This window comes from Mya arenaria, chromosome 10, assembly GCF_026914265.1.
Source record: "Mya arenaria isolate MELC-2E11 chromosome 10, ASM2691426v1".
NCBI classification, from domain to species: Eukaryota; Metazoa; Mollusca; class Bivalvia; order Myida; family Myidae; genus Mya; species Mya arenaria.
Window position 1 is genome coordinate 64442395 of NC_069131.1, and position 19644 is coordinate 64462038.

At 34.9% G+C, this 19644-nt stretch overlaps 3 protein-coding genes across 4 annotated transcripts in view; 1 reads left to right on the forward strand and 2 right to left on the reverse strand.

Moving 5' to 3' along the window:
• LOC128205674 (uncharacterized) overlaps nucleotides 1-19644 on the forward strand; it is a 266905-nt gene that overhangs the window by 174037 nt on the left and 73224 nt on the right. The gene's annotated exons all lie outside the window — the stretch shown is intronic.
• On the reverse strand, nucleotides 1708-7204 carry LOC128205658 (ribonuclease 3-like). Of its 2 annotated transcripts, none has more exons than XM_052907471.1 (4): nucleotides 6789-7204; nucleotides 5401-5575; nucleotides 4607-5012; nucleotides 1708-3784 (listed from the first exon to the last, which is right to left on the reverse strand). In XM_052907471.1, the coding sequence occupies exons 2-4, from the start codon at nucleotides 5453-5455 to the stop codon at nucleotides 2656-2658; spliced, it is 1590 nt and encodes a 529-aa protein (XP_052763431.1). In that variant the 5' UTR covers nucleotides 5456-5575; nucleotides 6789-7204; the 3' UTR covers nucleotides 1708-2655. The 2 variants fall into 2 exon arrangements, with proteins under 2 accessions (XP_052763431.1, XP_052763430.1); XM_052907470.1 differs by having other exon boundaries at nucleotides 6510-7204.
• LOC128205657 (uncharacterized) lies at nucleotides 7859-18123 on the reverse strand. The gene is made up of 7 exons (XM_052907469.1): nucleotides 17294-18123; nucleotides 14163-14307; nucleotides 13629-13818; nucleotides 13112-13252; nucleotides 10889-11018; nucleotides 9782-9925; nucleotides 7859-9340 (listed from the first exon to the last, which is right to left on the reverse strand). Exons 1-7 carry the CDS (start codon nucleotides 17426-17428, stop codon nucleotides 8339-8341), a joined length of 1887 nt encoding a protein of 628 aa, XP_052763429.1. The 5' UTR covers nucleotides 17429-18123; the 3' UTR covers nucleotides 7859-8338.

The window sequence follows — 19644 nt, forward strand, 5'->3', positions numbered from 1 at the left end:
TTTAGAACCATTATTACCAAGAGCATGGTTATAACCATTATCACCAAGTGCATGTTTAGAACCACTATCACCAAGGGCATGTTTAGAACCATTTTAACTAAGTGCATGTTTAGAACCATTATCACCAAGGGCATGTTTAGAACCATTATCACCAAGGCCATGTTTAGAACCATTATCACCAAGGGTATGTTCAGAACCATTATCACCAAGGGTATGTTCAGAACCATGATCACCAAGGACTTGTTTAGAACCATTAACACCAAGACCATGTTTAGAACCATTATCACCAAGGGTATGTTCAGAACCATTATCACCAAGGGTATGTTCAGAACCATTATCACCAAAGGCATGTTTAGAACCATTATCACCAAGGGTATGTTCAGAACCATTATCACCAAGGGTATGTTCAGAACCATTTTCACCAAGAGTATATTTAGATCCATTATCACCAAGGGTATGTTCAGAACCATTATCACCAAGGGTATGTTCAGAACCATTTTCACCAAGGGTATGTTTAGATCCTTTATCACCAAGGGTATGTTCAGAACCATTATCACCAAGGGTATGTTCAGAACCATTATCACCAAGGGCATGTTTAGAACCATTATCACCAAGGGCATGTTTAGAACCATTATCACCAAAGCCATGTTTAGAACCATTATCACCAAGGGTATGTTCAGAACCATTATCACCAAGGGTATGTTCAGAACCATTATCACCAAGGACTTGTTTAGAACCTTTATCAACAATGGCATGGTTGCAACCATTGTCACTAAAGGCATGTTTAGAGCTATTATCAACAAGGGCATGTTTAGAACCTTTATCACTAAAGGCATGTTTAGAGCCATTATCACCATGTTTTAAGCCAATGTCAACATTTTGAAAGCCATTATTTCCAAATGCATGTTTTAGAACCATGGACATGTTAAGAATTAGTATCACTAAAAGCATGTTTATAGCCATTGTTACCAAGGGCTTGTTTAGAATCATTATCACAAACACCTTGTTCAGCACCATAATTACCACTGACATGTTAAGAACATGTTTTGAGCCGTTATCACTGATGGCTTGTTTTGAACCATTATAACCAAGAGCCTCGTGGCCTTCGAATCTTAAATCAAATTCTGACACTCTCTTACTACACAATCTTCTTTCCTGATGTAAGGATTTTTTTCATTATATGTTTATTGTTGAAGTTTTACCATTATCTTCAAGAAAGAAATACAATGAAAATTTCTGGGACAAGCCCAGTAGTCAATACTTCAAATATAAACCCTATTTAAATACTTACGGTAACGGCCCAAATGACACTGTATAAGAGACACAAAGATACAAATACGCCAAACAGACCACACATGCATTCAAATAGCTTTAATCGCTTAATAAATGATTGGATAAATTAGGGCTGCCACGATATACCGGTAAGATTCTGTTGGATATGGCGTTCCGCTTTTTTGCAAAAAAACTGTACAGCAGCCCGGGTTTTGGACTTTTATCAAGGGAGATTAGTGCTTGGAGATTGAATTTTAAAGCATTCACTGACAAGGAGCGAAATATAAACAAGTTCGTCATGACTGATAAAAATGTATGCACATAACCTCAAACTTGTCCCAACATTTTTCAATAATTACAAAATTAAAAACATAAGCCTTGTGACCCAAATAATTGCCAGCAAAAGCATCCGTACAAGAAATTAAAAGAATAAAGCAAGTTTGAAAATGTTTTATTAGAATCAATTTATTGTTGTCAACAGATATTATTTCATTTAAAAGAAAAAAAAATGATAGAAACAAAAATCATGGTAGCATAAAAAATGATGCTTTAAATAACAACACTCTTAAGTACAACCAAAACGACACAAACACAACGAAATAACAAAGCAGTCTTTCAGCAACCTTCACTTCATATAGGTCATAAAAAACAAATATTTAAAAAATAACAAACTACTGTAATACCCCCATAACAATTAGTAACAAATCATTTTTAAAAATCAGATACAACAAAATGAATAACAAAACATGTTAAAGTGTGCAACGCTGCCCTCTGACATTATATACCAAGAAAACAAAAAAATGAAACAACAAGAACAAAAACTATGCATACATAATCACTCCATTTTGCCTATTTGGAATATCCTATATCATTGCTTATCAGTTCCTAGAATTGCCCTATGGTTTCTGTTTGCTTGAGACTGCTTCAGTGCAACAGGTTTTCTGTGGTTATTGGAATTTACTTCAATAACTGTCTTTTTCTCAGTCATTTCAAAATGCTTATCATTTTCTACGATGGCTAAATATTTTCAGGCAGTCCAATGGTTTTGGTTTGCTCTGCCTCAGTGTCATAGGTTTTCTGTGGTCATTGGAATTTACTTCAATAACTGTCTATTTTTCAGTCATCTCAATCTGCTTTGTATTTTCTAGAATTGCCAAATTTATTTTCGTTGTTTCCAATGGTTTTGGTTTGCTTCGCCTCAGTGTCAAAGGTTTTCTGTGGTTATTGGAAACTACTACCATAAATGTCTGTTTCTCAGTCATCTCAATATGCTAATCTTTTTTTAGAATTGCCAAATATTTGCAGAGCTTTGTCATCGGTTTTCTTTTGTTATTGGAAACTACTTCCAGAAATTTCTATTTCTCAGTCATCTCAATGTGCTAATCATTTTTTAGAATTGCCAAATATTTGCAGACCGGCAAATGGTTTTGGTTTGCTCTGCTTCTTTGTCAGCGGTTTTCTTTTGTTATTGGAAACTACTTCCATAACTGTCTGTTTCTCAGTCATCTCAATGAACTTATCATTTTCATCATTTTCTGGAGTTTCCAATGGTTTTGGTTCGCTCTGCTTGGGCATATAAGGTTCTCTGTTGTTATTGGAAACAACTGCTTTACCCGTCTGATCTAGGCATTTTTCCTTCTTATAATCGTCCTCAGTCATTTCACCGTTTTGCACTGCTCGCCGTGTGAAAAACCGACTTTGTCCATTCATCTGTTGTGTTTCATTTAGAATAGTGGGTGTGGTGTTTGTTTGAGTGGGTGTATCATTTGATCTTAAACCATATTGAGAAGTCTTTGAAGAAGTTTTTTGATGTTTCCTAATTGTATAAGCAGCTGAGGCATTTGACTTTGATCCTGTCTGAGCAGTGTTGAAAGGCGATTGTGGATTTTGCCCATCTGTATAAGTGGATGATGCTTTTGGTTTCATCCCCTTCTGAATATTCCTTGGTGAGCTTTGTGTAAATCCACTGATGGACATGTTGCTGTGCATGGCCAATGCATTGTCTTGCTGCACTGATGAGGATCTCCTTGGTGATGTAGCTGGTGATGTTGAGCTTTTGTTGCAAGAATGGTTTATCCAATATGGCCTACTCTGTCTTTGTGTATTTTTGTACTGTTGCCCCTGCTGACCAATTTCATGTTCGCAACTTAATTTGTCCTCTTTTAGATCCCTTATTTCAATTTTTGCTTCTTCCAATTCTTTAAGTGTTTCATTAAGCTTGCTTTCAGCTTCTTGTTTAGATTGTGTCAATGTTTTGATCTCCTTCTGTAATTCTGCTAAATTATCGTTCATTGCAATTGTATCAGAATACAATTTTTGTTTTTCTATTTCAATCATTTTATTTTCTTGTGTATTATTTTTACACATTTCTTTCAGCTTCACGTTTTGGTCAGCAAGCTTATTCTTGTTCTCCTTAGTGTCATTAAGATCAACATTCAGTTTCCTGTTAGCCTCTTTGAGTGACAGTATCTGAGTAAAGATCGAAGACTTTCTCATCTTGTCACCAAGTTCTCTGAAAAGAAATATCCAGTAATGTTAAATAATTCAGCAATTGAATATTAAGGGTCAAGGCAAAAACTCTATGGTGCACAAATTGACCAAAGGGTTATTTACCTCATGCCATATTGTCAGCACATTTGTTTTATTTTATGGGCAAGAAAGACGAAAAATATTTCTAATTCAGGCTAAGTGAAATTAGAAAGAAGTTCAGATCAATCCTTTTATAGTTTTCGGAGATGAAAGGATTCTCAATAACTTTGGGCTAAACCGTCCTAAAACCGAATGTTACCAACAAGTTTCCTAATGTTTTGATAATATTTTCTAAAAAAAATTGGTAAATTCTTATTGGCTAAAAATCAGTTTGAATCGTCCATTTTGGCTACATAAGCAAGTTCTAATTTATAACTCTGAAATGATAATATACACTCTACATGAATTTGAGGAACATTTTAATCTTTCAACCATACATGCCATATTTCTGAGAGGCTTCCCAGGGGATTTTGGTCTAAATTCCAGGGGATAATGATTTTACACCAGGGGATTTTTATGCAGCGAAATTTAGTGAGAAAACTACATTAATGATATAAGCATAAATACAGAGACACATTCTTATTACAATATTTTTTGGACTTAGTCATCATGGTCTTTGATAGAATTTCACATTCATAATGATATGGATGCTTTCCACTGCCAACCTTAAGCTATTTTATAAAAAAAAAGTTTTTTTTTAAATTCCAGGGGATCCAGGGAATGGGTTGGAATTCCAGGGGATTTTCCCCTGGCAGGGGATATTGCACTATGCTTGAACGCATTCAAAGACAGTATCAATACGGACCTGTAACATTTGCCTTCCTCTTCAATCATATCATCAATAAGATCTTCTACCATTTCAAAAGAAATAGGCTTAGGGCTCATAAAGGACAACTCTCTGAGATAATTGTTTGTCACGTGGGATTTCAATTTTGTGTAGATTCCGCTCAGCCAATCCTGAACAATTTTATTTTTGAATTCTTCTGTAGGATGCAATTGGCTGAATGAAGAATAATGCCTTTCTGGTTGGCTGATAGATGATAAAGCAAACTCCATTGGTTGGTTACTGTTTTGTTCATCTTGATTGGTCCTGACATTGTCGTTTCCATCCAGCTGAATGGCTAATGTCTGGGAAGTGTCAGTTTCATGGAAGAGTGAAGAAAGTGAGCTAGATGATGATTTCTTAGAGTCAGAACTACAATCGTCAGTACCTGTTTAATAACAAGTGTAAGGTAATTTGTGTATAGATTTTGTAAAATAATAATTATTATATAATTATAACGCTATTATCATGTAAAAGTGATACTGCTTGATATATGATAAGGATTTTGTGTGAAAGAAATATTATAAGTTCACTGTTCCATAGTAATCACTTAAACTATGTCTCTTTCTATTTTAATTTCATAATGTTTGTTATAAAATGATTTTTAGTGGTAAGCAAAACCATTTTAAACCCTCATTTTTAAGGTTTTGCATGAAATACATCAAGTCTTTAATTCTTAATTCGTAAATGAACGGCTTGCGTTCAAGTTGCATTTCTCTCCCTTGAGTTACTATGAATCTATTAGATGCAGGATATTGCAGAGACATGGTATTTACCACTGGACAGTTCTTTGTCTTGTTGTTGTTCAGTAAGCATGTCAGCAGTGAGCATTTCAGCAAGGAAGTCATGTGTTGGTCTGATGGCCCTGATGAAGGCATCAAAGGCAGCTGGACCTCTTCTTGGTAAAAAGAAGAGGAGCTCTTCTATTTTTTCACCATTTGTGGATTTTGCCTGAAAATAGAAAATATGTTACACATTATTTACCAATGAGCATTATGACAGTTGATATGGCCAGGATGATGTGTTGGCCCGATGAAGCCATTAAACACAGCTGGATACCTTAAAGATGCACTCTCACAGATTGACCATTTTGATAAAAAATTTATTGTTTGTCTTGGAATGAACCAATCTTCGGCAAATATCTGAAAACCAGTGATACAGGACTGTTGACAAATAACTGATTGCAGTTTTTAATATTGATATTAAAAAAAAAAATTGTGGCTGAAAGTTTTTTTAACGCTTTAAAAAAAATGTTGTTGTTTTTTTCCTCAAAACATCAATTTTTTAAGGAAAATATGAAAACTGCGATCTGATCCTTTGTCAAGTGTCTTATATCACTGGTTCTCAGACATTTACACAAAAAGTGGCTCATTCTGAAAACAAAACAAAAACAAACTTGTCAAAACTGTCCATCTGTGAGAGTGCGGCTTTAAGGGGTAGAATGTGGAGGCCCTCTATTCTTTCACCATTGTTAAGCCTTTCCCTGATGTCAGAAAAAAGTTTAGCTTCTTTGCTTGTTTTTGAATTTTAGAATAACATGTTGGTGTTTGACATAACTTTGATGTCTACAGACGAACAAAATATTTAATATTTTAACAACATATTCTGTGACATATTCTCATGCAGTGAGTAACCCTTCCTGCTCCAGGCAGTCCAGTATAACATTATACCAACATTCAACAGAGAAACATCTTACCCTTATTTTCTGTGACATATCCTCAGTGAGTATCCCTGCCTGCTCCAGGCAGTCCAGTATAACATTACCATCATTCAACAGAAAAGCATCTTACCCTTATTTTCTGTGACACATCCTCCGTGAGTATCTCTTTCCTGCACTAGGGAGTCCAGTATAACATAACCAACATTCAACAGAGAAACATCTTACCCTTATTTTCTGTGACATTTCCTCGGTGAGAATCTCCTGCTCCAGGCAGTCCAGTATGCTGTTCTCCAGTACCAGATTATTCTTGATTTCTGGCTTTAGTTTCTTTAGCAACCTCCGGGTACTCTCATCCATTGCTTTGTGCTCAAAGTTAGCGTAAATTGTATTGTTTTACTTTGTTTTTAGGATTTGTAGTTAAATACATATAGACACTACCTAAATTCTGTCAACTGAAATAATGCTCAATATTCCATATACTGGTGTATTGAAATAATATATTACCTTGAAATTCCATCTTATATTTATCGTGTTTGTTGTTTGTAATTGCAAAATGTTATTGTTCCGAGGTTATTTTTCTATTTCACAATTGTTTCTGAATCTATATTAATTACTGCACTATAATTATCGCTTAAGTTATCAAAATTATCCAATGATCCTCATATTATTTTTCAAAGTTTTTGTTATTTACCATATTTTCATTTATCTTCTTATTAAGTCATTTTTTTCTTTAAAATTATGTCTGAATTGATATAAACATCATAACTGCACTATTATCATCACTCATTTAAAAAAAAAAAAAGATCCCCATTCTTTTCAGAAATATGTAAAAAATGACCATTATATTACCATAATATTTATATATTACGTAAGCTCAACTTTGTTTGAATTTAATATCTCTGCTTCTTGAAAGAATTATGTTTTCCCCTCCAGACTTAAAATAATTCATGCATTGACTAATATTTCACAATCTCTTTTCCTTTTTAATTGGGATATAATTTCTAAAGAAATTGCTTTATCTTCATAATGACCAAATTATGCAATAGTAATTGTTCTTGTCCCTTTATGCCTTCTTTTGGTCCAAAACTGTCAGTATGTTATGTTTAAAGGCCCATATGTCGCTGTATTGAAATAATTAATAAAGCATTTGTTTTTATTTTAAAATATGAAATTTAGAATATAAAAAAGATTATTAAGACATTATTGTTGCCAGGAGAGAAATGAAAAAATGAAAGACAAATTGCGAGATTTTCAATGATAAAAAATGAAGCCTTTAAAATATACATGCAGAAATAGTCTATTATGCAACCTGTAGTTTGTTCCTTAATAATTCATAAAAATATAAACAAGTATTCTGACCTAGCAGGAGTGCTGGCTTTAAAATTGTCTATGACAGAGACAAATACTCAAACCAATTGTATAATTTTAACGGAACATTAAGACTAATTATCGAAAAGAAAACACCTTTCATAGTTAATTGCTAGAAAATTACCCCAAACAAATTTAAAAATGGAGACAAAGAAATACAGACACTTTTAAAACAAATTGTAGGATTTATTGCTACATGGTATATAACAAGACAATTTAAATACAATTTGGATTCAAAAGAACTATTTTGAACCACAATAAGCTTGACTTTTTTATTTTGCATATAATTTAGCATTTTATGCATTACAATTCCAAAATGTGGTTTGAAGAAATTAATGAATATAATGTCCATGAATTGTTATTGTAAGCTATATCAACTTTGGACCAAAGTTTATTTTCGTAATCATATCTATACACAATTGTATTGACTTAATTCTTCCTATGAAATATTTCCCCTATCCAAGGGTAAAGCTAGTGATACAGAATAAAATTAGCCACAAAGTGAAAGATAATTTTGGGCAAAAATTGCAAAACTGATACCCCCCCCCCACAACTCTATGGTTGAGAAGTGTAAAGCCCTTCACTACAAAGCTTGTGCTTGTACACCCAAGACATCTCACAAAAAACAGGCAATTATTTAAACTTCCACACAAATATACACTACAAAACTGTAATTACACAAAATACTAGTGTCCAGCTGTAGTTGGCTGTCTTAAATTCCTACTCTTTTGTATCAACTGGCTCGACATCTTCATAATGTCTCTGGAGTTTGAAATAATGTTGAGTGAAGAGGACCTTTTGGAGGTTGCTCTTGCTTTTAAACTGCTCTGTTTTGTTCTTCCCCTCCCAGGTGGAGCTTTCTCTGGCTTTGCAAGCACAACATTTGTAATGTGCCCATTTGGTGTACTGTTTGTTTTGTCTTTCTCCTTGTCAAAATCAGGGGAAGATTTTGGATTTTTGGACTCACTACTAGATGGGTCATATTGTTGCCCAATTCCAATATCACTCAGAAAAGTGACTCTCTTGTTCGACCTGTCCTTACTTGGGCTTCTTTTCTGCCCAAGAGAAACATTCTGACCAGTTTCAGAAAATTTAAAGTCAAGGTCAGAACCCTTACCCTTGGCAACTCTTCCAATAGTATCAGCCTCTTTGTCAATGCTGTTAACAGAATCATTAGAAGCTCTGACAAAAGACTTTTCTAGGTAAAGAAAAGGTGACGGTCTTTCAGTGTCTAACTTTCTTGGCGGACTCTTGTATGGGGAATGAGAGGAAACCATTGTTCTTCCTCTTGATGCACTGTCCCTACTTTCCTCCTTCTCAGCATTATCACTGAGCTTAAGCTCAAGTTTTGGATTATTTGTCTGATCCTCTCTCAGTTTAGCAAGCTTCTTCATGTTTTCAGACTTTTTGAGCATAAGATTTTCTGTCTTAAGATTTTCATTGTCCATCATTAAGCTCCTTACTTCTGCTCTTAGTTGCTTAATTTCAGTACTGTTCGAGTCATAGTGCAAAGCTAAGTACGAACTTCTTAGTTTACTTTTCTTAGATGTGTCAGCATCCATTACCATTTTCCTAAGCTCATCTATTATTTTCTGCTTCTCTTCTCTCTCACTGTTGATTGCCTGAAGTTTCTCAAGTTCTTCTTTTAACTTCTTGATCTCTTCATTTAGATGGTTCACTTCAGTTGCCTGAAAAGTGATAGACATATCTTAATTATGTTATAAAATCAAGTTTAATCCATCATATTTTTTGTACAGCATATTTTGTTGAAGTTTGATAAAGATATAGGCATGTACATACTATTAAAATGTTTGACAAATACATTCTATTTGATTTTTTATAAGTAAAATTTGTTTCCTAATCAGTTTGTTATTAAAATCAATAGATGGTACCAGTAAAATTATGTGCACTATATATATATATCAATAAAATAATTATCATAATTATGTCATAGTTGCACTAGTTTGGAGACTTTCCAGCTAAGTAAAAATTGTATTAAAAAAATATTTAACTGGTTCCTACACCAGTTCTATTCTTCAGCTTGCTGATGTGGTTTGAATATTTTTATCTAAACATTGACTGTTTGAAGCCTTACCAGATGAGGGAAAATAGATTTCAAAACCATTTACCTGGTTCCTGCACCGGTTCTCTAGTTTGCTGATGTGGTCTGCGTATTTGTTCTTCTGGATGTCCTTGGTCTTTAAGTCCTGTTCCAGCTCCCGTTTTGCCTTCTGGATGTTGATAATGTGTGACACAAGTGGGTAGTTCCGGTCCTGGAATCACAAGACAATGAGGGCCAAGGCTGTCTTTTTAGTGATTTTGGGACAAATTTTGGTCTTGCCCATTAAAGTATATTTTCTCTTACTTTGGTGTCAAAATTTCAATTCATATCGTAATTGATGGAAACAAATTGCCTTAAATCGAAGAAATAACCAAGGTAAAAGCATATACTTTTGCATTATGGGTTGGGGCACAAATGTGGCCAGGTAGCACTTATTAAGGCTAATATTTTTTAACTGTACCTAAATCATATGCTTTTTTATTTAAATTTTATTTTTTATTTAAAGTCAAATGAGTTAAACATGGTTATGCTTTATAGTAAAAAAAAATCTTTGCATCTACCTTTATGCCTTTAAAGCTGCACTCACTGACAACTTTTTTATTTTTTGTCTTGGAACGAGCCAATTTTTGCAAAATTCCATGGAAACCAGTTATATAAAACTGTTGACAACAAATCAGATCGAAGATTTTTATATTTAAGTTCCAAATTTGATGTTTAATGTTTTTTTCTTATACCATCAGTAATGGTTTAAGCCATAAAACATTAATTTTCGAACAGAAATATGAAAATCTACGATCTGATTTTATGTCAGCAATCTTATATCATTTGTTTGCAGATATTTACGCAAAAAATTGCTCTTTCCAAGACAAAAAAAAAATGTTGTTCAAATGGTCAAACTGTGAGGTTGCAGCTTTAATGTAAAGTTCCCTGGGATTGGGTTTTTTCTTTTTTCTAAGGAAACAGTGAATACATAGTTTTCACTGTTTGATACAGAAGTTCCAAGTTGTAAATGAGCTCTTGAGTTGATTACTGAACACTTTTCATCTTGCCTAACTTACACCCAAGCAAGCCATGACACTGGGAGAAAGTCACCTCATGCTCCAATAAGCTGGGGAAGAGCTCTTTAGTTTATTACCAAATAACATACAAGGACAGAAGTGTCCCCCATGCTTACCTTTCCTCCAAACAGGGCATGACATTGGGAAGAAGTCATCTCATACTCCTCCAAGTTGTGAAACAGCTCCTCCAGTAGTTTGTCCACCATCTTAAATGTGGCTGGCTCTGGACTGGCAAATGAATGCTCCCTGAAAGAAACGAATTAGTTTAAGGCTGGTGCTTATATCTATATGAGAATCTCTCTTTTTCTGCAATAATATGACACATATTTTAATCTGGTACTAAATAACTGATATGAGAATATCTCTTTTTCAAAGGATGTAATAAAAAATACATATTGATGATATGCAATATTATTGGAAACAGCAAAGCAACTCAAGGACAGTACTGTAAATGCTTTGATTTGTCATATAATTGTGGCTGGGCTTATGTTAACTTGACCAGCCTATCAGCACGGTCAATGCTTTAATTTGGTATGTTATTATAGCAGGGCTTATGCAAATTTGACCAGCCTGATGCATTGTCAGTGATATGATTTGGTATGTTATTGTAGCTGGGTTTATGCAAACTTAACCTGCCTATCAGCCATACATGCCATATCCCCCGGTGGGGGGAAAAATCCCCCGGAATTTCGATCCATCCCCCGGTCTCCCGGTGGGAGGTAAAAATCCCCCGGAATTTAAAAAATAAAATAAAAAAAATATATATATATATTTTTTTTTGAAATTTCACATCAGGCAAAAATGACAAAGTGAAACCACAGTATGTGAGTGAAACTGAATGTAAAGAAACAACTCCACAAGGGTGAAATGCCCAAAAAAACCTTTTACAACAAGTGATCAATTAATTTGTTGTCATTATCAAAGGCAAAGAAATATTACTATTTTGGAAGAAAGAAATTAATAATATTTATTCTATTCTCTTATTGTCTGAAAGTCATCAAAGCTGATAGAATTAAGCACATTTTTTTTAAAAGACTTTGGAGGAAGGTAAATTTAATTTAATTGTCTCAAAAACATATTTTTCCAATGACTTATTTGGTTCTGCAAGTGCATTACCGTATGACATGACAGTGTATCATAAGAATATGATAAATCATGACATAAAATCATTCTTTATAATGAAAAAGTTAAGAGGTTTTCAAAGCAAACTATATGTGAATACATTTTTTCATACTTGCCTCTAAAAATACTTTAAAATTATGCCAACTTAGACCTGCTAAAAAATCCCCCTGAATACAACCAAAATCCCCCAGAATTTTCAGCCTTTTGAACAAATCCCCCTGAATGGTCTCCAGAAAATATGGCATGTATGCTATCAGCATTGTCATTGATTTGATCTGGTATGTTATTGTAGCTGGGTTTAAGCAAACTTGAATGGTCTATCAGCACTGCCAATGCTTTGATTTGGTATGTTATTGTAGCTGGGTTTATGCAAACTTGACCAGCCTATTAGCACTGTCATGCTTTGATTTGGTATGTTATTGTTGCAGGGCTTATGTAAACATGACCATCTTATCATCACTGTCAGTGCTTTGATTTGGTGTTTTATTGTAGCAGGGCTTATGCAAACTTGACCAGCCTATCAGTACTGTCAGTGCTTTGATTTTGTATGTTATTGTAGCAGGACGTATGTAAACTTGACCAGGGTTATCAGCACTGTCAGCATTTTGATTTGGTATGTTATTGTAGCTGGGCATAATTTGTGAACTTAACCACCCTATTAGCACTGTTTGTGCTTTGATTCGGTGTGATTCTGTAACTAAAAATTACATAATTATGCTGTTGTAGTGATGGTCTGATTAATTGATTATATCAGTTAATTAATAAATTTATTTTTAATTCTGCTTATCAATTAGCAAAGATTATAAATTATCAGATTTATCATATATTTTTTGGGTCAGTTATACTTTGGCAAAAACAATGTGATGCGAACATGCCTTACACTAGTGATACAACATCTTAATCAGATACAGCCTTGTAATTGAGCCACCAGTCAAGGAAGCAAAAAAAACAACTCCCATACAGATGACTGGTTGCAAGATGTTGTTTGCACTGGGTGATAATTCATCAGGAGGTGTCTTGATATAGATGGGGGTTTCAGACAGATTTACAGCTAACAATTATTGAATGATGGGTTTCCTTCGGGACCAGGTTAGTACTATGCCATTATTTAAGAACAAACACTATTATAACATAATTCCAACAATATCTTTTGCTTTCTTCTGAACATTTGGTGATGAATGAACCTTGTGTTTGCTGTAGAAAACTGCAAGCCTTACCTTGTATTGTTTGTCTGTAGTTTTGACTTCATCTTTGTGTAAAGAGTGTTAAGGTTCTGCTGGACAATACTGGAGGTCATTGCATGATTGGCGGTAGATATTGACAGAGAATGGCGTCTCTCTGAGTACTGCTCTTTGGTTCTGCAATATGAGATACAAGCATAAATGATTATAAAATGTACTACCTTAGCAAGCATAGATTATTTTAAACTTAGCAACACTTTTGAGAATGAACATGTGGCTATTGATTGAAACTCTTAAGGGGTGAAGTTCAAACTGCCATGTACTGGCTGCATGTGGCTACCCTCAGCATATATGGTGTTATCAACTCACACTTGACAGGTCATCGTCATGACAGAAAAGAGATTGCTAACATAATGAATAAAAAATATATTAAATTGCCTTCAATGTTCTCCAATGCCCTGTTGTGGCTGGTGGCTACCTAAGACCTATGTCGTGTACCACTTAAACTGGACAGGAAAAAATATGTGGACAACACTTACAGAATATAACTGACCTAAAGCTTTTTTCAAATGCCTTATCCTGGTTGGTGGCTGCCCTGGGTGTATGTTGTGGTCCAGTCAGGCTTGACAAATCCAGGTCATGGGGGTTGTCTTGGCGACTGTGTGGGTTGTCATGGTGAGCATGCTGCTCCTCCTTGCGGGTCTCTGTTGCCTTTGCTTGCTCCTCTATCATGTGCTTGTGTTCTGGGGATATATTTTGTAGATATGAACATTCGCATTGATTATCATTGCTTTTTAAACAAATTTGTAGGAGATGACCTATACTCTTTTAATTAAGACTACATGAAGATGTTAGAAAAAGTGGGGAAAAACTGCAATATGTCGTACTTGTTTGTTAAATAAGTAACAGTTATAATATACAAGTATAAATTTCTTTTATGGCTACATAGGGAATTTAAATGATCTTTTATAAATTGATATTAAAACCTTTTATTATTTCATTAACATCAAAATGTGATGGCACGATGTAGTGGATTCTATTACCACTTTCAACTTCTCTCATAATTTTTAGCTAACCACAAGCAGACCTTTTTCATAGTCTGTTTCCAGTTTATCTGCCAGAAAGGAGGAATGTTTGCGCACAGCCTCCAGGAATACTGGGAAAGCCTTTGGTCCTCTCTTGGGTAACATCAGCAAGAGCTCAATGATCTTCTCATGTTGGGAGGCTTTGGACTACAAAGAAAAAATTATATTGTTTGTGGATTGTTCATTTTCATTATGCATTTGTTTCAAGGGAACACTTTTGGTCCTGGTTTGAGTAACACCAACAGCAGTTTGATGATCTTTTCATGTTCTGTTGTTTCTGACTAAAATAGATGAAGTATCACCGGAACACTTTTGGTCCTAGTTTGAGTAACACCAACAGCAGTTTGATGATCTTTTCATGTTCTGTTGTTTCTGACTAAAATAGATGAAGTATCACTGGAACACTTTTGGTCCTGGTTTGAGTAACACCAACAGCAGTTTGATGATTTGTTTTTACGTTCCTTGGCTTTGGACTACAAGAAAATAATAATATTATTTGTGGATTGTAAAATTATATCATGCATTTGTATCAAGGAAAAACTTTTGTTCCTGTCTTGAGGAACACCAACAGCAGTTTGATGATTTGTTTTTACGTTCCTTGGCTTTGGACTACAAGAAAATAATAATATTATTTGTGGATTGTAAAATTATATCATGCATTTGTATCAAGGAAAAACTTTTGTTCCTGTCTTGAGGAACACCAGCAGCAGTTTGATGATCTTTTCATGTTCTGTTGTTTCTGACTAAAATAGATGAAGTATCACCGGAACACTTTAGTTCCTGGCTTGAGTAACACCAACAGCAGTTTGATGATCTTTTCAAGTTGGGTGGCTTTTGACCACATGAGGAGGATAATGCTGATACATCAGTGGATTCTTAATTTTCATCATGCATTTGTGACATTTTTGGGGAAACTTTTGGTCTTGGCTTGAGTAACATCCACATCAGTTTGGTGATTTTTCATTTTAGGTGGTTTTGGACTACAAGAGAAGGAGGATATTGCTGATTCATCAGTGATGTTTTATTTTTATCATGCATTTTGCATTTGTATCAAGGGAACACTTTTGGTCCTGGCTTGAGAAACACGCGCAGCAGTTTGATGATTTTTCATATTGGGTAGATTTGGACTAAAAAAAGAAGAAGAATATTGCTTATACATCAGTGAATTGTTAATTTTCATTATGCATTTGTACCAAGGAAAAACCTTTATTCTCCCACCTCAGACAAGTAGATCCAATAATTTAACCATGCTAGATATTCTTATCTTGCCCACGGGCGAAGTTAAAATCCCTGTATGGAACTCCTTTTTAACGGTCACCACATTATAATTACCTCCCTTGTTGAAGACTGTCGTCAGTAGCATCAAGGAAATTTTATCTTATGGTAATATTTAGAACGCCAATTAATTATTTCTTGCTTCAAATGTCACCATAAAACAGTTTTCACGCACCATTCAAGAAATAATGCTTTATTTTCCTTAGAACTATTTAAAAAGACCGATTTGACTATTAACATTCTTTATCACTGCGCGCATATCCATGACAACCACATGCTATCGCATATCCATACGCAATTATTTTCACTAAGCACAAAAGAGTTCCAGCTAAAAATACATTTTTACTTAATTTTGTTTAACTGCGGTGGGAGAAAAAGCATCTACCATAGCCGCTCGTGTAAGATAGTTTCATCCCCATGCACCCTCGCGCAGGGTGTTTTGCGGAAACTCGGTAAACCTCTTTTCCGCAAAACACCCTACGCTCGGGTCGGAATGAACCTATCTTACACTCTCGGCCATGGAAGATACTTATAGTCTTGGCTTGAGAAACATCCACAGAAGTTTGATATCTTTTCCTGTTGGGTGGCTGTTGGTATTATAAGAGAAGAAGAATATTGCTTATACATCAGTGGATTGTTTATCTACATCATGCATTTGTACCAAGCAAAAATCATTGGTCCGCTAAGGTAGCATCAGCAAGAGTTCAATGGTCTTCTCATGTTTAGCTGCTTTGGACTGCAACGGCCAACAACATTTGGGTGTGCTGCATTTTAGGTCCTTGCTTAGGTATCATGATCTCATGCTAGGTGGCTTTGGACTGCAATCGTTGTTTCTGGTGCTTGGAGTTTCTCTCAAATCTTAACTCAATTACAGAAAGTTGTTGTCAATTCTGTCACAAGCCTAGGAATGAACATCAATATTTGAAGAAAACTTGCAAATGTATGAAAGAAGCAATCCTTAAAGCAATCAAGTCATTGACAGGCAAAATATAAGCTGATATGTAATAACTACTTACAAGAGACTTATAGAATGGATTAATAAACTCATGACGCCAATTGTGGACAACGACCTTATATATTGCGAGTCAGATTTACCACACCAAACTTGAGCCTACCCTACCATAAATGAACATACTTCACAATGAATGAGCATACCCAACCATATGTGACCATATAGAGGAATATACCCCACCATACATTACTATACAATTAAGCATACTCCATCATTCCAAACCAAACAATTAAAAATAGTTCAACATAATCCACCATACAGTTTATCATACTCCACTTTACCCTACCATATAGTTGAACACAACCCACCATACCATACCATACAGTTGAACATAACCCACCATACCCTACCATGCAGTTTATCATGCTCCACCATACCTATCTACCATACAGTTTATCATAGTACACCATACCCTACCGGTCAGTTGAAAATACCCCACCATACCTTACCATACAGTTAAACATAACCCACCATTCCATACCATATGATTGAAAATACCCCACCGTACCCTACCATACAGTTGAACATAACTCACCATTTCATACCATACCGTGGAAAATACCCCACCATACCTTACCATTTTAATGTAACCCACCATTCCATACCATACGGTTGAAAATACCCCACCATACCCTACCATACAGTTGAACATACCCCGCCCTTACCTACCTTACTATACAGTTTATCATTCTCCACTAGTTGAACATTCTCCACAATACAATTAAACATTACCCACCATACCCTACTTTGCAAGTAAACATCGATACCACAACATATATCAACATACCCCACCATACCCTACTTTACAAGTGAACATACTTCAATAATGTAGTAACCCCATCATACCTGTATAGTTTGGACCATGTTCTCGGTGAGAGCATCTCTCTGCAGTAGGAGGCCAAGGATGTCTGTGTCCAGCACAAGGTTTTTCAGAATTGTCCCATGTTGGTTCCTCAACACTCTCCGTTGAGCATCATTCATCCTGGAGTCTTGTTTAGTATACAATTTTGGTTTTATTCCTTTGAGTCAATTATATTGACCTCTTCATTATTCTTTGTGTCTTGTTTATGGTTGTGTTGAAGTGTGTCTTAGTCTTGAATTGTTTCTTTATTCATTTGCTACATAATTATGTGTTCCGGATTGATTTTCTTAAAAGAAATGGTTTCACTGACTGTCCCAGTTCTAGTTAATTTCTATTGTATATAATTATAACCATCAATGTGGAGTCTGTTTTGTTATCATAAGCATTTATTAAACAATGTTTTTTTCAATCCTTATGATATGTTTAGCATTAAGTGGGTAACCTTGTTGTCCATCACATAATGAATGTACACTGTACTCCTAATTTGAAACAATTTCGCCTTACTCATATAATGAAAGTAACAAAAAAGCACTTGGATTTATTTGTTTCATGTGTTGCTCTGAACTAAGAATTTTGTCAATCAGAGGTTGACATTCTTCTTAACATCAATGGATATTTCACAAAGTGAGGATCAATGGATATTTGAGGATCACTTTTTACATCCATTCTTTTAGATTTATCTCCATGAAAGCTTATTTAAATCTTGTCTATATAGACCACTTCTAACTTTTTTTTTCTTTATTGAACTAATACCTCTAATATCAATGTTAAAGGATTGTTTATCATGTAAACCATATTGCTGAAATTAATTTTAACACAGAGGAATCAATATCCTTCAAATGACAAACAGACTAACTTAATTCTATGAAAATTCAGATTAATGCTATATCAAAGATATGCTATAACCTTGTATGTGCCATATCAATTGAGCTGATATACCATTCTACAGATACGTTATTCTAGTGCCATATATTGATATGTTTGATTAAATTGTTCGTTCCCGTATTGTCTAAACAGGGCTGATTATTATAAAATGCAGTGAGCTATGTAGATCAAACAGTATCTATGTGTGATACAGTATTGTCTTGTGTTTGAACTGCTGGTGTATCATCAATGTTATCTTCAGCATGATCAGCAAGCTCATCTATGCGTCTATGTGTCCAAATTGTCAGCTTTGTATTTTCTGACACTATGAGACAGCTAGTTTTGTGGGAATGATAAAAACAAGGGCATGAAACTATGATTGTTTTTGTGGCAACAATACAATATGTCCATGTCCCCCATATGTTTGTATATTAAAGGAACTCACTCACAAATACTATGTGGGTAACAATTTTTACAGTCTTTTTTCAAGTTGAGTTATTTCACATATATTTAAAGCAGCTTTCTCATGGATTGACTGTTTTGACAACTTTTTTATTTTTTTGCCTTGGAATGAACCAATCTTTGCGTAAATATCTGGAAACCAGTGATATAAAACTGGTGACAAAATATCGGATCGCAGTTTTTTATTTGTGTTTTAAAATTTAAGTTTTGTGACTAAAAGCATTACTAATGCTTTAAGAAAAAGGATTGTTTTGGCATAAAACATCAGTTTTCGAAAGGAATTATGAAAAACTGCGATCTGATTCTTTGGTCATCAATCATATATCACTGCTTCACTGTTTGGTACTTGTAACAAGCATTTTATTCACTTTGCGCACAAAATAAAAAAAATAATCATGTCTTGCATTGTGAGTGTCCCCAAATTTGCAACGATAAACTTTTATTTTTAGGACAACTAAACTCCTACTCATGAGAAGTCAAAAGTAAGCAACCATGCTTATAGCCATAACCTCTTATGTGAGGGGTTGGAAGCGGCTATATCACAAAACCATTATGAGAAGCCAAAAGTAAGCAACCATGCAGCCATGACCTCTTATGTGAGGGGCAGGAAGCGGCTATATCACAAAACCATTATGAGAAGCCAAAAGTAAGCAACCATGCATATAGCCATAACCTCTTATGTGAGGGGCAGGAAGCGGCTATATCACAAAACCATTATGAGAAGCCAAAAGTAAGCAACCATGCAGCCATGACCTCTTATGTGAGGGGCAGGAAGCGGCTATATCACAAAACCATTATGAGAAGTCAAAAGTAAGCAACCATGCTTATAGCCATAACCTCTTATGTGAGGGGCAGGAAGCGGCTATATCACAAAACCATTATGAGAAGCCAAAAGTAAGCAACCATGCAGCCATGACCTCTTATGTGAGGGGCAGGAAGCGGCTATATCATTTTACAATTATGAGAAGTCAAAAGTAAGCAACCATGCAGCCATGACCTCTTATGTGAG

What these genes read in the sequence shown, in the direction of transcription:
- LOC128205658 (XM_052907470.1), bottom strand. Translation starts at nt 6,641, where the DNA reads ATGGATGAGAGTACCCGGAGGTTGCTAAAGAAACTAAAGCCAGAAATC. An exon ending in AGACAAAGAACTGTCCAGTG is followed by an intron (nt 5,013 to 5,400) that starts GTAAATACCATG and finishes GTTATTAAACAG; the next exon opens with GTACTGACGATTGTAGTTCT. An exon ending in GAGGAAGGCAAATGTTACAG is followed by an intron (nt 3,785 to 4,606) that starts GTCCGTATTGAT and finishes ATTTCTTTTCAG; the next exon opens with AGAACTTGGTGACAAGATGA.
- LOC128205657 (XM_052907469.1), bottom strand. Translation starts at nt 17,428, where the DNA reads ATGAATGATGCTCAACGGAGAGTGTTGAGGAACCAACATGGGACAATT. An exon ending in CTACAGACAAACAATACAAG is followed by an intron (nt 11,019 to 13,111) that starts GTAAGGCTTGCA and finishes CGTTTCTTTCAG; the next exon opens with GGAGCATTCATTTGCCAGTC. An exon ending in AGAACCGGTGCAGGAACCAG is followed by an intron (nt 9,341 to 9,781) that starts GTAAATGGTTTT and finishes ATCACTTTTCAG; the next exon opens with GCAACTGAAGTGAACCATCT.